At 34.5% G+C, this 20363-nt stretch overlaps 1 protein-coding gene across 6 annotated transcripts in view; it reads right to left on the bottom strand.

The window, feature by feature from the left end:
• LOC124414884 (rho guanine nucleotide exchange factor 11) overlaps positions 1 to 20363 on the bottom strand; it is a 38899-nt gene that overhangs the window by 5268 nt on the left and 13268 nt on the right. For all 6 annotated transcript variants that reach the window (XM_046896033.1, XM_046896034.1, XM_046896036.1 and 3 more), the window contains 4 exons: positions 20197 to 20253; positions 7530 to 7671; positions 6566 to 6650; positions 4907 to 4956 (listed from right to left, as the gene is read on the bottom strand). In XM_046896033.1, the coding sequence (XP_046751989.1) occupies positions 4907 to 4956; positions 6566 to 6650; positions 7530 to 7671; positions 20197 to 20253 (334 nt within the window). The remainder of the gene's footprint in view (positions 1 to 4906; positions 4957 to 6565; positions 6651 to 7529; positions 7672 to 20196; positions 20254 to 20363) is intronic.

Here is a 20363-nt window from a genome sequence, read left to right as displayed (position 1 = left end):
GAGCTGCAATCGAAACTATAGAAATCGATATCAGAACCAGACATGTCACGGATGTAATGAAGAAAAAAAAAAATAAAAAAATATTAATAGTAGGAATAACAAAATCCAGATTTGACTTCTCAATTGTTGAGATAATTGTCCAAATGTCAAATTTATTGTTCCCGTTCTTTAAAAAGACTTATTGTTTATCCAGTTTTACAGATTTTAATTCTGTACAAATGACCTGAAAATTTTGTCGTCGATTTAAATTTCAACATTTTTTATTCTCTAATATCAACAAGATTTTATTTAAATAAAATTAAAACTTTGATTATATATATATATATATATTGACTCAATGCAGAGCTTTTGATCCTTTCTTTCGGCATTTGTTTAGTCTCGACGTTATTTTTTTAAAAACGATATATACGCATCTTTAGACCGCGATCCATGATTCTCGTTATAGACTCAGCAGGCTTGCCAACTGTATTCGATAATTTTTTTTCCTATAAAACTCTACGATTCTTTCCAAGTTTTTCATATCAAATTACAATTCTCTTCCAACAATAATTTTTCAAATACCTCTCGTGTCTGTTGCTATTAAAATAACCAACGTAAAAGATCGAATCAATCTTTACAAATCACAGTTCATTCAATTTAACGAATCTGTCTACTTGACGTTATTTTGTCAAAACTGAACCGCAAATATGAAAATTATTTCGTGTTAACACTCAAGTATTTAAAACTACATACGACGGTTTGAGTTTTAACTACGTATATTCTCAAAAAAAAAAACAAAAAAAAGGTTAAAATTAAAATGAATCCTCGACGATTCTAGATCCTCAAGCACAGAACGTCAGCCCAGATTTTTAAATTTCGAATTCTAATTCCGTTGTATATTCGCCCCCTGCAACACGGAGCCGCTCCTCGTTTATGCGCCACTTTAATCAACCCTTACCTATACATGACAACATATGAGATATTCCACGCCAATTCGAGCAGTGAAAAAAAAATTCAGGTCACGTTTTTCACCGAGTAGTGAAAAAAAAAAAGATGAAATGATTTTGAGATGATCGTTGTTTAGCACAGGTCGAGTTGGCGTGTGGAATCTATCTGTCTTATATCTATCAATATATATATATATATATATATATATATATATATATATATATATATCTCTTCGTCGAAAGTATAGGTAATCCCTAGAAAAAAGCGGATGCTGAACCTGTCTGTTGTACAGGACTATTGATTCGGAGGTATCGATTGGTTCGAAAATAAAAAGAAGCGAAAGGCAAAGGGAAAGACACACATTCGCGCAAAACTCTCGTTGATACGGCGGTATCGTCATCTCATCCTGTACATCCCTTCCGAGGTCGCACGCCGCGTGCAAAAAACTCACAACAAATCCGCGACCTCGCACACTTGCCAAATTCGCACGCCGCCGGCGACCACAGTGCGGATCGTTCGCAAAATTTTTCAAATTTTACAAACTTGAAGTACCGTCGTTGTTTACCTCGTCCAGAGTTAGTTTTTTTTTTAACGATTTGCAAAAATATGTTATGATTTTTTTTTTTTTTTTTTATATTTCTTCTTTTCTTTTCGTTTTCTTTTTCATCGATAAACGATATCGTCGTCGTTGCAATACTCGTATACAGGGCGAGTAAATAACAAAGGATCGATCGATTCTAAAGGTTCGTCGAAATTTATAGGGCCGGACCTACGATTGAATTTCAGGAATTGAATATGCGCGCACACTTTCACGAGCGCAAAGATAATAATAAATTTTGCCGTGTATGTGTCGGTGTAGGTGTGTACCTTTCCTTTCACACGTATTCACCTTCCACCGAGAGTATAGATACATTTAACGAATGATGATTACGTATGAAAAAATAATTATTCTTCATTGTAACATCAGTCAACGAGTATGTATATATATATAACAAGAATAAAATGAGAAATAGTTGTAAAAAATGAAGATTCACAAAAAAAAAAAAAAAATACAAAAAAAAAAACAACCCCAAATCCTTCCAAAATTATAACAAGAAGGAAATAGAGACGAGAGAGAGAGAGAGAGAGAGAGAGAGAGAGAGAGAGAGAGAGAGAAAAGAAAAAACAAACAACAAACGAGGAAAAAAAACGAATCAATCGATCAATCAATCAATCGATCCCAAGTCAGTAGTCGTGCCTTAGAGTTTTTCGTCGTGCAAAAATCTACCTTTGGATAAACGGAGCGCAAACGTGCCAAATCAACGCTCGATTCGTTCCTCATTGTACAAGTTATTGCAACCAACGTCGACGACTGTCGGGTGTCCTTTGTGTTTAGTATAAAAATGAAAGAGACGACAAGAGGAACAACAAACAAACGACCCAAAATAAAAAAAAAATAAAAAAAAACCGCACACAGACGGCGAAAAAGTTTCTAACGAGAGAAAAATAGAAAGTAAGAAAAAAAAAAAAAAAAAAAAATAATCAAACAAATTTCAAAACCGATCCGAGGGGGTTGGGGAGCAACAAAAAAAAAAAAAAAAAAAAAAAAAAAAAAAAAAAAAAAAAAAAAAAAAAACGGCGATAGAGGGAGAGAGGGAGGGGGGATGGGTGGAGGACAACGGAAACGTTTGCCGAGATGGAGGAAATATCGCGGCAGTACAGAGAGCGAGTATATAGTAGCGAAAAAGTCGCGGCGCGGCGCGGCGCGGCGCGGCGTAGAAATCGCAAAATAATGCGAAATAGCGTAGAGAGAGAACTAAAGGAGAAGACGCAAGCAACCCCCGGTCTCGCGTAGGAGGCACGCTGTGTCGTACTGAGGGGTTAGGCAGCGCACCTATCCTCGTTTTTCCCCCCTTCGTACCGTCATATTCTCATCCACACGACGACGCGACGCCCACACGCGATTCTGCGCTCTGATGATCCTCGAGAGCCTCAAAACTCGGACGCGAATAGTATAGTTACAGATGTATATATGTATATAGGGGCCATTCCACGCGAAATCGACCAGAGTTTGACCCTCGACCTCTTGCGATGTTTTACAAGATTTTTCACATTCTTATTACAAACTTTAAAACGTGTAACTGAAAATTTTCTTTCCGTTATTATTTTAATTTTCTACAGATATGTTGAATTATCGAAGGAGTATCTTTGGGGGGAAAAAAAAAAAAATTTTAATGATAATAATAATTGAACGGTTTTTAGGGATTACAATTGGTAGGGATTTTTTTTAAAAATACGATATTTTATTTTTAGTTATTTTTGAAAGTGCTTTGAAAATTTCGAACGCTTTTTTTTTTTCAAAAGTATGTTTTCAAATTCGGTGAGCACGATTTCTTCGATGCGGTCTCAAAATTTTTACACAGAGCTTTATATACGAATGTATCGTTCATTCCTTGATCGAAGTGTGTGTGTGTGTGTGTTTCCCCCCCCCCCCCCCTCCAGTCTTTGAAAAATCACGTTTTTTTGCTCTCCTGACTAGGTTCGAGCCCCTCGAGACTTGGAACAAGAATATAAAAAATTGCGAACCGTATCCAAGAGGTCGAGGGTCAGTCCCTGGTCGATTTGGCATGGAATGCCCGGTGTATACACACATATCCGCGTACATATGTGGATGTAAGGTTATACCTATGTAGAGGAGAGGTGCAGAGGTGGTCGAAAAATCTATACCTTATATGTATATACCATGCACGAACCTTCTGTGATACAACAAGCGACACGCCGCAACAGTCGCGCTTGAAAAAAGAAGTTGAATTGGAATTCTTCCTTTTGCCGCAGGCGTGGTTCATGATAAATCACTATTTCGGAACACGGCGATGATCAAAGCTCGAATCAAAATATGGTGGTTAAAGGTGGTGAAAATATTCAGAAGAATGATAATAATAAATGCGTAAGAAATTGGCGATATCGAATTTTCATATTGTTTCGAAAATTCATTCCGAAACGAAAAAAAAAAAAAATAAATTCGATATATAAATTACAGTTAGATTAAAAGTAGAACCGTAGAATCGTCGGACTTGTCAAAAGTTTCTTTATTTTATTTTGCTTTGTTTTAATTCCCCCCCCCCCCCCCACACACACTTTACCCACAGAAATTTTCAAATTCTTTGATTTGCGAAAGAAAAATTCCACATCGCGACCCTTCGGTCGGTGTTTTTTTTTTTTTTTTTTTTCGTTTTTTTGTTTTAAATTCCCTCCAGACTTTTAGACTAATATAAAAACCTTTTTTTTTTTTTAATTTCTATTTCTTTTTCATCCGGGATACGAACCAAGCGAAAAAAATGAATTTCACTGTCTGTCGGTTATTTTTTTTTTTTTACAAACGTAAGGATTCGATGAAGAACAAAATAAGCCGATTGCTTTAACGAATTCCACACCAGTTTTCACACTTATAACGTATATATATATACACCTCTATGTACACATGTAGTGTACACATAAGTTATATTATACGCGTTATACATGTGCGTAGCAATTGTCGTTAATTGCGTCTAATTATACAATATACATATCGTATGTGTTTCGTTATGAATTAGGGTATATATGACATGCGGCAACATTCCGTCTCACTCTCTCTCTCTCTCTCTCTCTCTCTCTTTCTCTTCTTTGACTCTTATTTTACACACTCTTTTTTACGTTCATTCAACTGACAATGAGTTTGCAAATTCTGTGCCCCCGTGAAAAAAAAAAAGAAATAAAGAAGGAGAGAAAAAAATTGCAATTCATCGCACAAGAGACACAATTAGGAATAAGATTAAACAGTAATAACAATAAATGGGATCAAAAGTACGCAAACGGTAAGGGACGGGGGGGGGGGGGGGCGGGGGGGGGGGGGGGGAGCGAAAGAAAGTAAGAAAAGGAAAAACGCAATGGATGGAAAATAAAAATAACAACACAAATTGTGTGATAATTGTAATGAATTAGAAAGAAAAAGAAGACTCACTTTGTCTTGGAGAGATTCGGGTCGCTGGTTTTTCGTTTCTCACGCTGTCGCTGAAATAGAGAATCGCAGAATTTTTTTTTCATTCTCATAACAATAACAATAATAACAATAATAATAATAATAATAATAATAATAATATTGATGAGATGAAATGAAATGAAAACAGGAAGAGCAATGTATAAAAGGTGATAGAAAAATCACGAAGTTACATAGATTATATCTAAAAAACGAACTATTATATATTAAATTATATATATTATGAGACGATTTATTTTAGAAACATCGCGAATAAGTTGCAAAAAAAAAAAAAAAAAAAAAAAAAAAAAAATTACATAAAAGTAAAGTAGAAAGATATAGAAAGAAGAGAAGAGTATGAAAAAAAAAAAAAAAAAAAAAGGAAGAAAGAAAAAAAACAACGACATTAAATCAACATACATATAATATAATAATATAAGTAATAGGAAGAATTCACGCGACGCGATTATTTGTTATACTTTCTTCCAATTTAACCGAAAGGTAAAATTGTCAGGTTTACGAGTGAAGTGAACGCGGGAGGAATTAAGTCGTCGATTTCGATGATCAAATTGCTAATTGGCCCGAAGGTTTACACAGTTATACCACCTATAATACGCGCGAACGAGAAGCGTACAGGTAAACAAATCAACCACCTGTTGCTTCTCGTTTGTATGAAAAAAGAAAAAAGAAAAAACGAAAAACAAAAAAAGAAAAGAGAAGAAAGTAAAGAAAAAAAAAAAAAAAAAAAAACAGAAACAGTTGCTACAAGACGCACGCGTTCGTTATACGTCAAATTTTATTGAATATATTGTATATATATTATAATTGATCCCGATCAACGATTTACAGAGAGTTTTCGAATTCGCGTAGTTTCCGTTGTTACGAAATATTATATAATATATTAGAGTGGCGCAAAAAAACCGACTATTGTTTTTTTTTTTTTTTTTTTACTCGAGTCTTGTGTGACAAAATGTTAGTTTTTCATGTTTTAAGAACCCACTCCAAAGGACAGCTCGAGAAAAAATTTTTTAAGAGGTTGCTCAAAATTTTTAAAAATGTCAAAGATCGTCAAAGAATTAAATTAGAAAAATTGTATTTTCAATATTTTGTTTGATTTTTAATTCATGTCGCGGTGTATTGTTATCGATTCTTTCTTGCTAAATTAACGAAAAAAAAAAAATGTATGAAATTTTAATATGAATATTAAAAGGTCGCTCAAAAAAGATCTAAAGAAATGCACCAAAAAATGGAAAAAAAATTATGAGCGACCATTCGAAATTCAAATTTTTAACTGAAATATTCGGACACTTATTTTTTTTTTTTTTTTTTTTTTTTGTCTATAAATTTATACCGTAACGAGAAAAAAAATTAAAAAAAATCGATTTTTGACGATTTCTGACGTTTTAAAAAAATGTGGAGCGACCTCTCAAAAAATTTTTTTATCAGCTGTCCTTTGGAGTGAGCTGTTAAAACATGAAAAACTAACATTTTGTCACACGAGACTAAAAAAAAAAAAAAAAATTGTCGGTTTTTTTATGCCACCCTAATATATATATGTATACATATTTTTGTTCTTCATTATGTAGGTGATGTCTTGTTTTTTTTTTTTTTGTTTTTTTGGTTTTTTGTTTGTTTTTTAATTACCTTTTGGTGTATCCGCTGCTCCTTGTAACTTTCAGACCTGTTTATAGTTGATGTCTTTGGCTTACTGGGAATATTTTGCTGCAACCTAAGTAATCGCAATACCAAAAGCGTGTAAATTAATAAACATACATATATCTACACTACAAGTACACGATGTCGAGAAAGACGGAGGGGGAGGGAAATGATTTTCAAGAATCAAATAAAAACGAAACAAAATTGTCGAAATAAAGAATAAAAAAAAAAAAAAAACGACAAAATTTTGTTTAAAGGGTATCAGAAAGAAAAAAAAAAAAAAAAAAAAATTATATCCGACACAATTTGCCTTTCGTTTCCATTGATTATTGTTATTATTGTTGTTATTATTATTATTATAAGAAACTGTGCAGAAGCTGTGATAAATGTAGCCGAAAAATTGAACGGAGAGAAATTTTCAGTTACAGTTATTATTATGCGGTATTAAACAATTTCCGCATTTTTTTCTATTTTTGTTTTTTAATACCTTAGACAAAAAGTACAGTTCTGGGTAAGAAACAAAAATTCGTTAGGTGTTACTAAGATTTTCGATTATGATAATTTCGTATTGATGAAGGGGAAAATTGATGTGAATTGATTGTAAAAATATAGTGAATAATAAAATAAATAAATAAATAAATAAATAAATAAATATATGTAAAAAACTGATTCAAAGTTTGAATAATGAGAAAATGCAACGTGTTGGCAACGCATAATCGCGGTAAAACGTTGAACAGTTGAACTTGGGTACAGAAAATATTCTTTTTAAATGCATAAATTCTTTATAAAAAAAAAATTTAATCAAAAATTATTAGCTAGCGACTGTAGAAAAAAAAAAAAAAAAAAAAAAAAAAAAATTATTAATAGAAATTTTTCTCAACGCTTCGAAAATAAGTGTGAATAAAAATTTTGTAAAATTGTATACATAAATGTAAGTCCAAGATTTGCATACATTTCGGCGATGTCTTCCCTCGAGGAAGGGTCGTCCATACTCTCGGCGTGTTCCGCCCCCGTTCCGTAACCGGAACTGCCTCGTCCTCGTTCGCTGTTACCGCCAGCGCTTCCGGTTCCGAATCCACCGGCTCGGTGATCCCCTGGAAAGAAAAACGATGCGATGATTGACGTCGTATAAAAATTGAATGAATGAATGGGAAAAAAATAAATAAATAAATAATTCCCGCGTTATTTAAACGGTAAAATGGAAAATCGCGGATAAACATTTAATAAAATTAATTATATTAAGAGCTTAAACTTTTGTGGACATTTTTTTTTTCTTCATCTTGAAAGATATTTTCACGGTGACTAAAGATGAAAAATTAATTTTTTTTACCCACTCTAATGTATAACTTAATACGGTAAGAAAAGGAATTAATATTGTAATTAAATAGCGCAGCTTGTTATTTTTTTATTTTTTTTTTTATTTAACATTATTAACAGAAAAACTAGGGGATCGCGATAGCGGAAACGGGACGATAGAGAAGAGCTCGTATATTATAATGGAAGTGGAAGGCTGGGGCTAAAAGCACACTCGAAATTCTCAAAGATACCGAAGCCATATCGGCAATCCCCAAATATAACAGCACAGCTAAGGCGTATTAAGTAGTTTTTTATCTCGATCGTTCGTAACAGCAACGCGAGTGTGTTAAGAATCTATACAGATACAGATATATATTATTTAAACGTGCCAAAATAAGTTTTGAAACGTAACAGCCATTCGTTGCTTTAATAATTCGCCAAATGTAAGTCAAAATCGATTTATTTATTATATCTTCAAAGACTTTTCTATTATTTAAATATAAAAAAAAAAAAAAAAATTGCCGCGGTGCACTGATTGTTCAAAAACATTTGCATAGAACAAATATTTATTGTATATTTTTTTTTCTCTATTTTTACGAATAATTTTGGCCAGTCGATTATTTTAAAAACAAATTTTTTTTTTTTATTTTTCTATTACACGAATTCATATCTACGCGTGTAAGAAAATATACTTAAGTTTTATAATGAAGTTTTCCTGTTGATTTAACAAAAGTATTTTTTACTTGTTTGTTTGTTTTGTCTCTCTCTCTCTCTCTCTCTCTCTCTCTCTCTCTCTCTCTCTCTCTCTCTCTCTCTCTCTCTCTCTCTCTTCTATTCTATTCTATTCTATTCTATTCTATTCTATTCTATTCTATTCTATTCTATTCTATTATCCATGTCAAGTGCTATTCTTCGCTATCGTGCGATTCTATAAAAATTTCACACCGATGACGACGGTGACAAAATGATACAATTAAAAATATTTACAGATTCGCGCCGGTAATTTTGGATTGCAAAATAGAAGGTATATCTACGAAAAACAAAAATTTCCTCGTTAGCCCGAGTATTTTCCAGATATATTCAACAACGTACAAAGTCTAGTTTTCTGGTTGAAAAGAAAAAAAAAAAAAAAAAATCCTGAACCTTTGCAAAATTCGCGAAGACTGTAAAAAATATGAGGAAAAACGAGAATCGGCGTAGGATGAGGTAAAAAAAAAAAATTACACTGTCCTGATAATTGTAAACGTCCTAATTTCCAAATTTTTTTTTTTTTTTTTTTTTCAACTTCAAATGAAGAGAATAAAATAAAATAAAATAAAATAAAATAAAATAACCAAACCTTTCCGCACCACTTTATTTTCCCCAAGAAAATTTTTGTTACCTACTCGAGGTTATAGATTTTTCTACTACTACATACTAGGTCAGTTCTTTAATGCCCGATATCCGTACCAATCAATCCTAATTTAATATCGACTTTGTATAGTTTCTGACGAGAGTGTTGCCGTTGCCGCAACGCAAGTTTGAGGAAGGTTGGGGGCGTCGGGACGCCCGTCTATAACATATATACATTACACAACACAACACAACACAACACAACACAACACATACATACATACATTCTAACCCGAGGCGAAAAAGCGCACGCCCGTCTTTCTAAATATAGAGAGGAATATTAGCGTGGAATCGTTTTACGTATATATATATATATATATGTATGTATAGAAGAGCGCGAGAAGATTGTGCATGGAAACAACCGACTATCGTTCGCATCATCGCGATGTCGAGGGCTTATTTTATGGCCTTTGAATTCTGTCTCTCGCTGCATGACTCCGTTTCTCATCGTCATCGTCATCGTCATCGTCATCGTCATCGTCATCGTCATCGTCATCGTCGTTTCCTGGGTGCGATAGGGGTAAGGGGGGGGGGGGGGGGGGGGGATGAATAATGACGAGTACACTCGTCGGGGATTCCTGATCCTTGCACGACTCGTCAAAGTTTGTTTATTTACATAGGTATATCGAATATTGTCGAATAATTTGAATCAGCAGAGAAAGAAGAAAAAAGAAAGAAAAAGAAAAAAAAAAAAAAAAAATCGCAATCTTTTTGAAAGAAATTATTAAATTTCGGAGTACGTAGAGGTTTTTTTTTTTTTTTTTCTTTCTTTCTTTCTTTCTTTTTTATTCTTCTTCCGGACCATTATTATTGTACTCGTTGTCGTTCAAATTGTTGTTTTTTTTTTTCATTTTTTCATTTTTTCAACGATATAATATTCTAATTTGATTTTTCTTGCTCGCAGAAAATTTCAACGAAACTGAAATAAAAAAAATTTCAAAATATCTATCCAACATGGCGTATCCGGTTGATCGAATCTGATGCGGTGACAAAAACAGTATAATAGGTACGCAGGATTTTTCAATGTCGGCTGATCGCGAATTTTAAATCAAATTGCAAGAATTCTCAGACGGTGTATCCAACTATGATGGACGAAATGTTCAAATTTCGTCAAATATACGTTGGAGAGAGAAGAAAAAAAAAAAAAAAAAAAAAACACCGCATCGTTCCCTTTACGAAACTTTTGTCAATAAAATTACACAAACGAAATCAAACTTTCGTCATTTTATTCTTCTCCATTTGATATTTTATCGAAAATTTCTAATAAAATTTATGCATATGCAAACGCGAATGATGTGTAACATCGTACACTATAACGTATGTATATATGGTACAAAAAATATATGCAGAGACTGCGATCCACGAAAGCACATCTAATCTCTCTTCCTTCCTGCGATCTACTTCTGCAATTCCGCACATCCGTTTTTCGCCCTCTTTGTATGTGTGCGCGCGTGTGTGCGTTTATTATATATATATTTGATATATCTCCAAGTGTCCCTCGCAATAATAATAATAATAATAATAATAATAATAATAATAACAACAATAATAACAACAATAGTATACAAAAGAGTTGCAACGACTATAAAGTTTGAAAATATCACGACATTTGTAAACCACCCCCCCCCCCCCCTCCCCACCCCCCTCCCACTCACCAACGGCGGAAAAGAAATTATTAGACCTTTATAGGAATGCATCCAGACGATAATTTTGCAATTTGCATGAAGCGCGGATTATTTTCTTTACGCATGATTTGTGGTTCTGCTTGTTAATTATTTATATTCGTTTCCAGTCTTCGGATGAAATGTGAATCGCGTTTAATTGATAATTGAAGGACGTCGAAGGAGATTTTATATCCTCTAATTATTCATCATCAACGTGTAGGCAGGCAGGCAGGCAGGCAGGCAACCTCTTTTCATTCACCCTGTTTTCCGTAAGAATGGTGCAGCAGTCAGTCAGTCAGTCAGTTGCTATATAGACTTATAATTATAGTTTATACTTTATACACATTAGGTATATTCCTCGCGGCTTGTTGAAGTTTGAAAATAAATTTCCGTTTACATTTAACACGTGGATTAAACATACATACCTGCACAGTTATCGATTATTTATTTTTACAATTTTACAGACTTTTTCTCTTCATGCCTCGACGTTCTTACGTTACGCTCTTACGTTTCTTAGCCTGCCTTCTTTTTTTTTTTTTTTTTTTTCATTTTCTCTTTCTTTTTTCATCTTTTCACAATCCTTCGCGACACGCTGTATAATATTTCGTTAACTTCTTTCTCCTTTTCTCTGATTTATGATCAATACGTACAGGAAGAAATAAAAAAAAAAAAAAAAAAAAAAAAAAAAAAAAAAAAAAAAAAAAAAAATCAGGCATTCGAAAACTCTTTTCAGAATACATCACCGCATGTTAATAATTTTTTTAATCTCTCTCTCTCTCTCTCTCTCTCTCTCTCTCTCTTTCGCTTTTTCTGAATTTATACCGTCAAAATTTTTGATGCAATATATATTCAAATTTAAAAATATTTATATTTTACCTTTAAAGATCAAAAAATTCCGTATAAGGTAAAAAATAGAAAAATAATGTTTTTTCCGTGAATCACTGGATTTCTGAGAATTCTTTCAGCATTCGAAAAATGGGCATTTACAGTCGACTTGAAATATTTATGAAAAATCAACGGTTTGATGAAAAAAAAAAAAATTCAGGTCGCAATTTTTTACCGAGTAAAACGTTATTAAAAAAAAACATGAAATGATTTTTAGATAGTCAGGGCTTAACACTGATCAAGTTGGCGTGGAATACCCCATATACATATAAATAAATAAATAAATAAATAAATAAAAATTTAATTACGAATTGCAGGTGGCGATCATCATTCTGTGAACACGAGAGAAGAATCTATCGCTTGTAGTTTAAAGTTTATCGCGATTTCGTTACATAATTAGAAAAATATATATATTTTTTTTTTTTTTTTTCTTTTTAAATCCTAGGTAAGAAACGTTTTAAGCTGGCATATATATTATTATACATATATACATATGCATAGAGTATGTATTTACGTATTGGCACAAGCTACTCTATCTGTAAAACACGCGACGAGACGCACGAGGAGAGCTGAGGAAGTACGTCAGCTGCAAAACTGATCACTTCATTCTTTTCTTATTTTCTCCTTCTTCTTCTTCTTCTTCTTCATGTTCTATATTTATAATATAACCGTCATTATTCAACGCCCCTGACGAATCACACGTCCGACGCGACGCCTTCGTTCGTTTCATTTCATTAGATACACGTTTACTGTATACACACGTTGTAAATTATTATACACACACACACACACATAAATAAATATATTCATACGTGAATAATATTGTTGGTTTTTAATCGCGGGTTTACTTGCAATATGAAACATATAATTGATAAGGAGGAAAGAAGAAAGAAAGAAAGAAAGAAAGAAAGAAAGAAAGGAATAAAGTACAGAAATAAAATCATGAATCAAATTTCAATGAATGAATAATAAGAATCAACAAATTCGTCACAACAACAATTTGCGAGAAACAATTGATTACGAGGAGAATTAAAATTAAAAACCTGCTTCGTCGCTTGGTGTTAATTTTTTTCTTTTCTTGTCTTTTGTTCTTTGCTTTTTTTTTTTTTTTTTTAATTTCGTTATTTTTTGGGGTTTTTTTTAAACCACTTTAGGGGGGCGGGGTTGACGTTTTGAATTTGAAAAGTTACGAAAATGGCAAATTCCAAATTTCTTGGCGCCAAAACTTAAGAGTAAAGAAATCAAACTTTGACGAAACATCAAAGTTTGGAATGGTCCGAAACTTGGCGCTGAAAGTTGAAAATTGGAAAAAAAAAAAAGCGTAACTCCGAGAAACTTCGAAATCCTATAATCATTTCGATTTCCGGTTTTTCTCATTTTTCACAGTCACTCGTCGAGTAAATTACGCTCTCTCCGAGTATATTTTAATTTTCCAATTTTTACTCCATCGAAACTTTATCGGAACTTTGCTCAATCGTATAACTTGAATTTTCGTAATCTTGCATTTCGGAACTCTGAATCACCTTTCGGCTTTCGGACCATTCGATACTTTATTCTTTCGCAAAAGGTTTCCTTTCTTATTCACTTCACATTTCGCCAGTAAATATAATAATTCGTATAATCGAGGCACTTTCGCAATTTTTCATCATTTCGTAACATCAACTCCCGCCCCAATTTTTCAAACATTCTCAAACCGCAAAAAACATCAAACAATCCTTCTTCCCAATCCCAGTTATCAAAAACACTATAATCAAATCAAATTCAATAAAATTCTTACCGTTTTCAATACAATATCAGCACAAACCTAATTATCATTATCATTAATATTTTTTCTAATCAACCGTTCAAAGTACAACAATAATTCCTCAATATTACCATCCACGTATAAAAATATTTATCCATCTGTATCCTTGACTAGAAACAAAAAAAAAAACTCCTAAAAATGAACCTTGTTTAGTTTTATCCTCAGACCGAAGTGCGAGGACCTCGTCAACGGCGAACGAAGAAGGATATTGTTGCTGTTGTTGTTGTTGTTGTTGTTGTTGTTGCGGCGGTGGTGGTGGTATAATTTTCTCAAATCGAATAACGATTCCGTTATCCTCCTCAACGTCGGCGATGTCACCGGCACTTCGTGTCTTCCTGACGGCTCCTAATCTCTCCCAAACTCTCCCGGCGATTGAATTTTTGCTGTAGAGTGAGGAGGACCTCGAACTCTTGAGGGACTTGGACTTGGACTTTGTCTTGGCCTTAGCCTTAGCCTTGGATATTTTTACCACTTTATTGTTATCCCTTGTCGTCGTTGCGCCAGTCGGCGATACTTTGCTCTCCGCGATACCGACCACCTGCACAGTTTCTCCTGAAATTCTTTCGCTCACTTCTGTCAGGATGTGCGACGGTAGTTTTACGATTCCGTAGACGTTTTTCTCCTCCTCGGGTTTAGCTGTTGAGACGTGCGAGTATTTGCAAGTTTATTTTCGTAACGATGAGATTTTTGATTTTTTTTTTTTAATTTATTCATTTATTTATATATATATATATATATATATATATATTAGGGTGGCGCAAAAAAAAACCGAAATTATTTTTTTTTTTTATTTGAGTCTCGTGCGACAAAATGTTAGATTTTGATGTTTTAAGAGCCCACTCCAAAGGACAGCTCATGAAAAAAAAATTTTAAGAGGTCGCTCTAAATTTTTTAATATGTCAAAAATCGTCAAAAAATTTAATTAAAAAAATTATATTTTCAGTATTTTGTTTGATTTTTAATTCATGTCGCGGTGTATTGTTGTCGATTCTTTCTTACTAAATTGGAGAAAAAAAATTTATAAAATTTTAATATGAATATTAAAAGGTCGCTCGAAAAGATCTAAAGAAATACACCAAAAAATTGAGAAAAAAATTATGAGCGACCTTTCAAAATTCAAATTTTGAACTGAAACTTTCGGAAACTTATTTTTTTTTTTTTTTGTCTATAAAATTAGACCTTAACGAGAAAAAAAATTAGAAAGCAAAAAAAAAACGATTATTGACGATTTCTGACGTTTTAAAAAATGTGGAGCGACCTCTTATAAATTTTTTTTTCTGAACTTTCCTTTGGAGTGGGCTCTTAAAACATCAAAAACTAACATTATGTCACACGAGACTAGAAAAAAAAAATGGTCGGTTTTTTTGCGCCATCCTAATATATATGTATATATTTTGTTGTTGTTTTTTTTTTGTTTTTTTTTTTGTTTGGTTTTTCTTTTTCGCAAACGACCAGGGCTAATTATACTCTTCAACGATAATCGTTAGCTTATACCTACATATCTTTTGCTGTTCGTTCTTTTTCTTTTTCTTATTCTTATTCTTATTCTTATTCTTGTCTCGAGTTCTCTCGGTCATTTATCTTTCCGCGATTCAGATTGGAATATACACACACACACACACACACACACAGATGTATACCTAGTATAATACTTCACAGTGAGTATGAAAACGCGAAACGATAAACACACAGAGAATAGAGATAAACAAAAATGCCAGCTCTGCGTAGATACAAGAAATAATGGAAGAATATAGATTAGCGTGGCACAAAACGAAAACAAAAAGACCAAAGGAAAAATGGAAGAGTAAGAAAAAGAAAAAAAAAAAAAAAAAAAAAAAGAAGAAGAACGCAAGACGATGAATGGAAGAGTTTTATTAGTCCCTGGGGTAGATTGATTCGCGACGATAAAGAAGAAAACTAAAACAAAAAAAATAAAAAAATAAAACGAAGAATCTTGGAGAAAGAGAGAAAAAATAATGCAATGCAGTGTTTAACGTTATTGTTACACGCATAATACCATCGATCTTTGACGACTTGCGGGAAAATTTTCTCCTGTAGCTCTCCGAGGATATTCTGAACGGACTGAAGCCGCTAATAAGGGGTGAAGAAGAGGAAGAGGAAGAGGAAGAAGAAGAAGAAGAAGAAGACGAAGAGGAAGTGGCGGTAACGACGTTGTTTCGGGGGTGGGGAGACATGTCCAGAGTTTTTCCCTCCTCTCCTACAATTCGGTTCTCCTCTTCCTCCCGTTTCCCCCCGCCGATTCTTTCTCCTACTTCTCTTCGTAATTCTATCTCCAGCATCTGTGTCTCGTGTACCGATAGTTTCCGATCCTGTAGCAGCAGCAGCAGCAGCAGCAGCAGCAGCAGCAGCAGCAGCAGCAGCAGCTTGTCTTACTTTCTCTCTCTCTCTTTCCGTTTCTCTCACTTCTCCACAACGTTTCTGTACAGGATTTTATTCCTGTTCTCCCTCCCTTGTTTCCTTCGCGTACGAAACACCCTTTCGTCGTTATTTTCAACCTCGACGAATCTTCGGCTGTAATATTCCTTCCCGATTCACGCCCCCTCAGGATTTTCACTCATTTGCTATTTCCGGTTTACAGTAGCCACGTGCGAACCGCGTTTGCAAAATAAGTTCCGCGGTTTTTGCCAAGTGCGGTGGTGTAAGATATTCGCTAAAGTCTGACGAACGCGTTGATGATTTCGAATTCTTTTCCATTAGTGAGAAAAGAACAAAAATGAAGGAGAAAACTAAAAAAAAAAAAAAAAAAAAGATGTCAACGGCCGAAGGCAACGGATTTTAATCCACGAGGCATCGTGTACTCTGAATTAGTCAAACCTCGTCGATTATATCATTTCGATATAATTATCTTCTATGGCGATAAATTTAAATCGCGAATAACCACGGATTTATTGTAAATTCGAAGAACCCTGTTTGTCACTGTTACATTGTTATTGCCTGTCGATCAGTGTCTAAATCAAACACAAAATATCATAATTATTTTCTTTCTCTCTCTCTCTCTCTTATTTCATTTAATTTTTTTCATTCTTTAATGTCGATTTCCGTGTCACTGAATTTTTAGAAAAGCTATATCGACATTTTTATTAAACGTCGTTTGAAAACGATACGGCGAACGTTACACTATCGATAACGGAAGTACGAAACCACGTTAAAACGTTAATTAATCACTGTTTCTTAGCGCTTAGTATTTCGCAAGCACTAGATATACATATATATATATATACTATATATATCACTGATAGATTAGAATTTTCTTTTTAAACTTTCTTCTTCGTCAAAACTCGATGATAATCGGATGACGACGATTTAAACTTGAAGATCAAGTTCGCACCGCGATTCTGTGCAACTATAATAACTAAGAACTAGCAATTAAATTTTTTTAACAGAATTAGAATGTAAAAGACGGTACGTTTATCGCTCGGAAAACGTACGTACATACTGACTGACTGACTGACTGACTGACTGACTGACTGAAACCACGAAAGAACGACAAGGCTTTGCTCCGTCCCTACCGCACATTCGAAACGCATACAAACTCACATATATTTCAAGACTATCGTATCTCGGCTGTGTTAACACTACACAGCGGGGACAGGAAACAACGACAACGACGACGACGACCAACAACGACACAAACTGTGTGTGTGTGTGTGTTTTAACACGTATTTAATGCCAGTGAAGCGTTGGCGATCTGCTACGTGATAATTAAAAGTCTGCGCGTATTATTATACGCATGATTTTTTTTCCCCTCCCCCCTCCGCCCCATCAAGTACCGAGAAGTTGCATATGTGAAAGAAGACAGACGGCTGGGGATTTGTCCGTAATTCGGATCATCTGTATACACAGAAATCTTGAGATCAAATATTTCCGGATTTACCAAAAATCCACTATCGAGATAAACATTCGACTAGACTCGGTCGTAGAAGAAAAATGTCGACAATTCAGATCCATTAGGTAGAGAATCTATAGGCATTAATTTACGTGTAAAATTAAATTATGTGAATAAAAAAATTTCTGCAATACCGGCAAAGTTTTTAAGTAAATTTTTATCGAACAACTCTTCTCTTTCCCTCTGGAAAAAAAAAATAAAAATTCCATCATTCGTATTAGGCAGATTGAACGAAACACGCAGCGACGCGTTCTTCCCCACCGGAATTCGTGTATCCGTAGAGGAATTTCGTTATATAGCCTCGGGTGCACTATTTTTGAAAGTTCGAAGCTCCCCCAGCATTTCTAAGAGTATAAGTAAGAAGCGTTGCAGGCATACGGACGTCCACGAGAGAGGGATTAAAAATAATCACTGTTTATATATAGTATATTCTTCCATCCGCCGAACCTCCCGGTCACGTGGAACATACCTATACACCGACAAGTGTAAAGTCGCTCTCGTCGGTATTATGAAAATTCATCGATAGACTTTGTCATACGGCATATAGACACATGAAAGTGTAACACGCGTGAGGCGATAATCTTTGATAATCAGGCGTAATATTTGCAACACCCAACATCATCGTTCACATTAATATTCGTCTAATTTTTTGTCTCTTCCTTAATTTTTTTATCCCCCCCCTCCGCGGTTTCTTTTTCTTTTCATACCGTTGGCGTTGCTAAAGCTTTATCTACCGGATCTTGAACTATAAGCTCCACAGGATGTGGCTTGGTTCGACATTTTTCTATACATATGTATGCATAATACGTTCAACAATGAAGGAAAGAGAAGAAGAAAGAAAAAAAAATACCACTAAATTTAATCACACAATTTCCCCGCTTTCGTTGAAGATCTTTCTTTCATCACTCATCGTCAGCACGCTCGTTGTTATCTTCTTGTGTTATGCACGCGCGCATTATTGCAATACGATTGGCGAAATGATTTCTGAAATGGGGAACTTTGCAGCTTTGTTATTAATACGTGTAAATATGTGTGCGTATGTTACGTAATGACCAGCTCCGTGAATCGACCGTATTTCTGATGCGTATGCCAATTTATAGATACACGTGCCGATTCCATAGAATTTGTAATATGTAGGTATGTATAGAGTGAATTTCTAACTACTACATCACCCGCCGCGGTCTCTTAAAGTCTAATGCGCATGCGCTACAAATCGAGAGCAACTGTTCGACAGGCCGGCCAACTAACTCTAACCTCAAAACATTTGACCGTTGCGAATTGAGCAAAAATTTTTAGGTTAGAGACAGTTGGTCACCCTGGCGAACAGTTGATCTCGATTTATAGCGCGTGCGCATTAAATTTTAGCAGATGACAGACCGTGCAGTCGTTAAGAACTCACTCTGTGTACACATATGTATACATTTTCTCCGTATAATTAAATATATAGAAAACATTGAATTTTCTCCCAACATGAAGAAGAAATTAAAACTCATATATTAAAATGTAGAAAAATTCTGTTTTTTACAAAATGCTTGAAGTGATAAATAAATTGATTATAAGATTACGACGGACGAATCTTTAATCAGAGCTTATTCTTTCTATTTTCTTCAGATTTCATATGCCTATAACGTGTGTGTATATCCAGTTTGTTATTATATTCGAAATCCCTGCGAGCTTTTGTGTTTTGTGTGTCCGGTGAGAGCTCGATCGTTTATTTTCGCACGTGCAGAGGGAGCACGTGTAATAGGTTTGGCAAATGTTAATTCAAATTCCGAAGTGCAGCAGCGGTAGCAAGTCTCGAATTTCTTGTACAAGGCGAGACTGTGGATACATGCGGACGTTGGCATTGAACCAAAGCGTGTTGCCGGCTACGTGATCCAACCGAAAACATATCGAGAAATATGTAAACACTGGTAAATAACGACGCGCAATAGAGAGGCGATAATAATTGTCGCCCACAGACAAATATCGATGATTTATTTCGAAAATAATGTATCGCGATGAATGAGTCAGCCGGAAACGAGGATAAGAAGAGAAAACAAGAATTAAACGATCTTTCGCAGAGCAAGAAAGTGGCTCGCATGTTCGTAAAAATTATTATTTCAATATTTCACACGTATTCGCAACGGGTTTGAGCTGATAACTAGTTCTCGGAAAGAGTTTGTATTGAGGAGAAAATAATCAATCGTACATACACACAGGACTGCGCAAAACTGATTAAATATTCTGACCGACTGACCTTCGAGGTAAATGAACCATTTCACTTTTTCCGCATATTTCCGTGACAATTTGTTGTACTTTAACGGTATGCAGTGTTTGTAACAGGATGGCAGATGCCGCATCACGATAATTACTGTCCAATATTCCTGTTTCACTAACAACTGACGGCAACCTCATCGCCACCAACAAGGAGATACGCTTGTACTGCCGATATTCGATCTATCGGGATTGGGGATTTTTTTTCCGACGTTCCGACGAGCGCAAAGATAAGCGCTTATCTTTATACTTCATACTTTCGTAGAGATAAGAGAGTTAAGCAAGTTGAGTAAGTCTCAATGATGTGTTCGCAAATTGACAAAAATAGGCTGGATCTTGATTATGTACGTCACACGTTGCATCTCAATTCTTTGAGGAGATTCCCATATTTTACGTTCATAGAGCCGAGACTCACCGTTTTCTCCATCCGTTAGAACGCCACTGTCATCTTCAGATTTTTTGATTCGATCAACTAGAAGCAAAAATACACTAACTTATTCAATGTTTTTTTTTTTTTCTTCATACCTTTCGTTAGATATTTACAACTAAGATCATTCGTTAGATTACGTTTGTCGATTACTT

Source organism: Diprion similis, chromosome 14, assembly GCF_021155765.1.
Source record: "Diprion similis isolate iyDipSimi1 chromosome 14, iyDipSimi1.1, whole genome shotgun sequence".
Classification (NCBI taxonomy): domain Eukaryota; kingdom Metazoa; phylum Arthropoda; class Insecta; order Hymenoptera; family Diprionidae; genus Diprion; species Diprion similis.
Note: the sequence above shows the minus strand (reverse complement) of the source record. Positions and strands in the feature narration are given on the sequence as shown.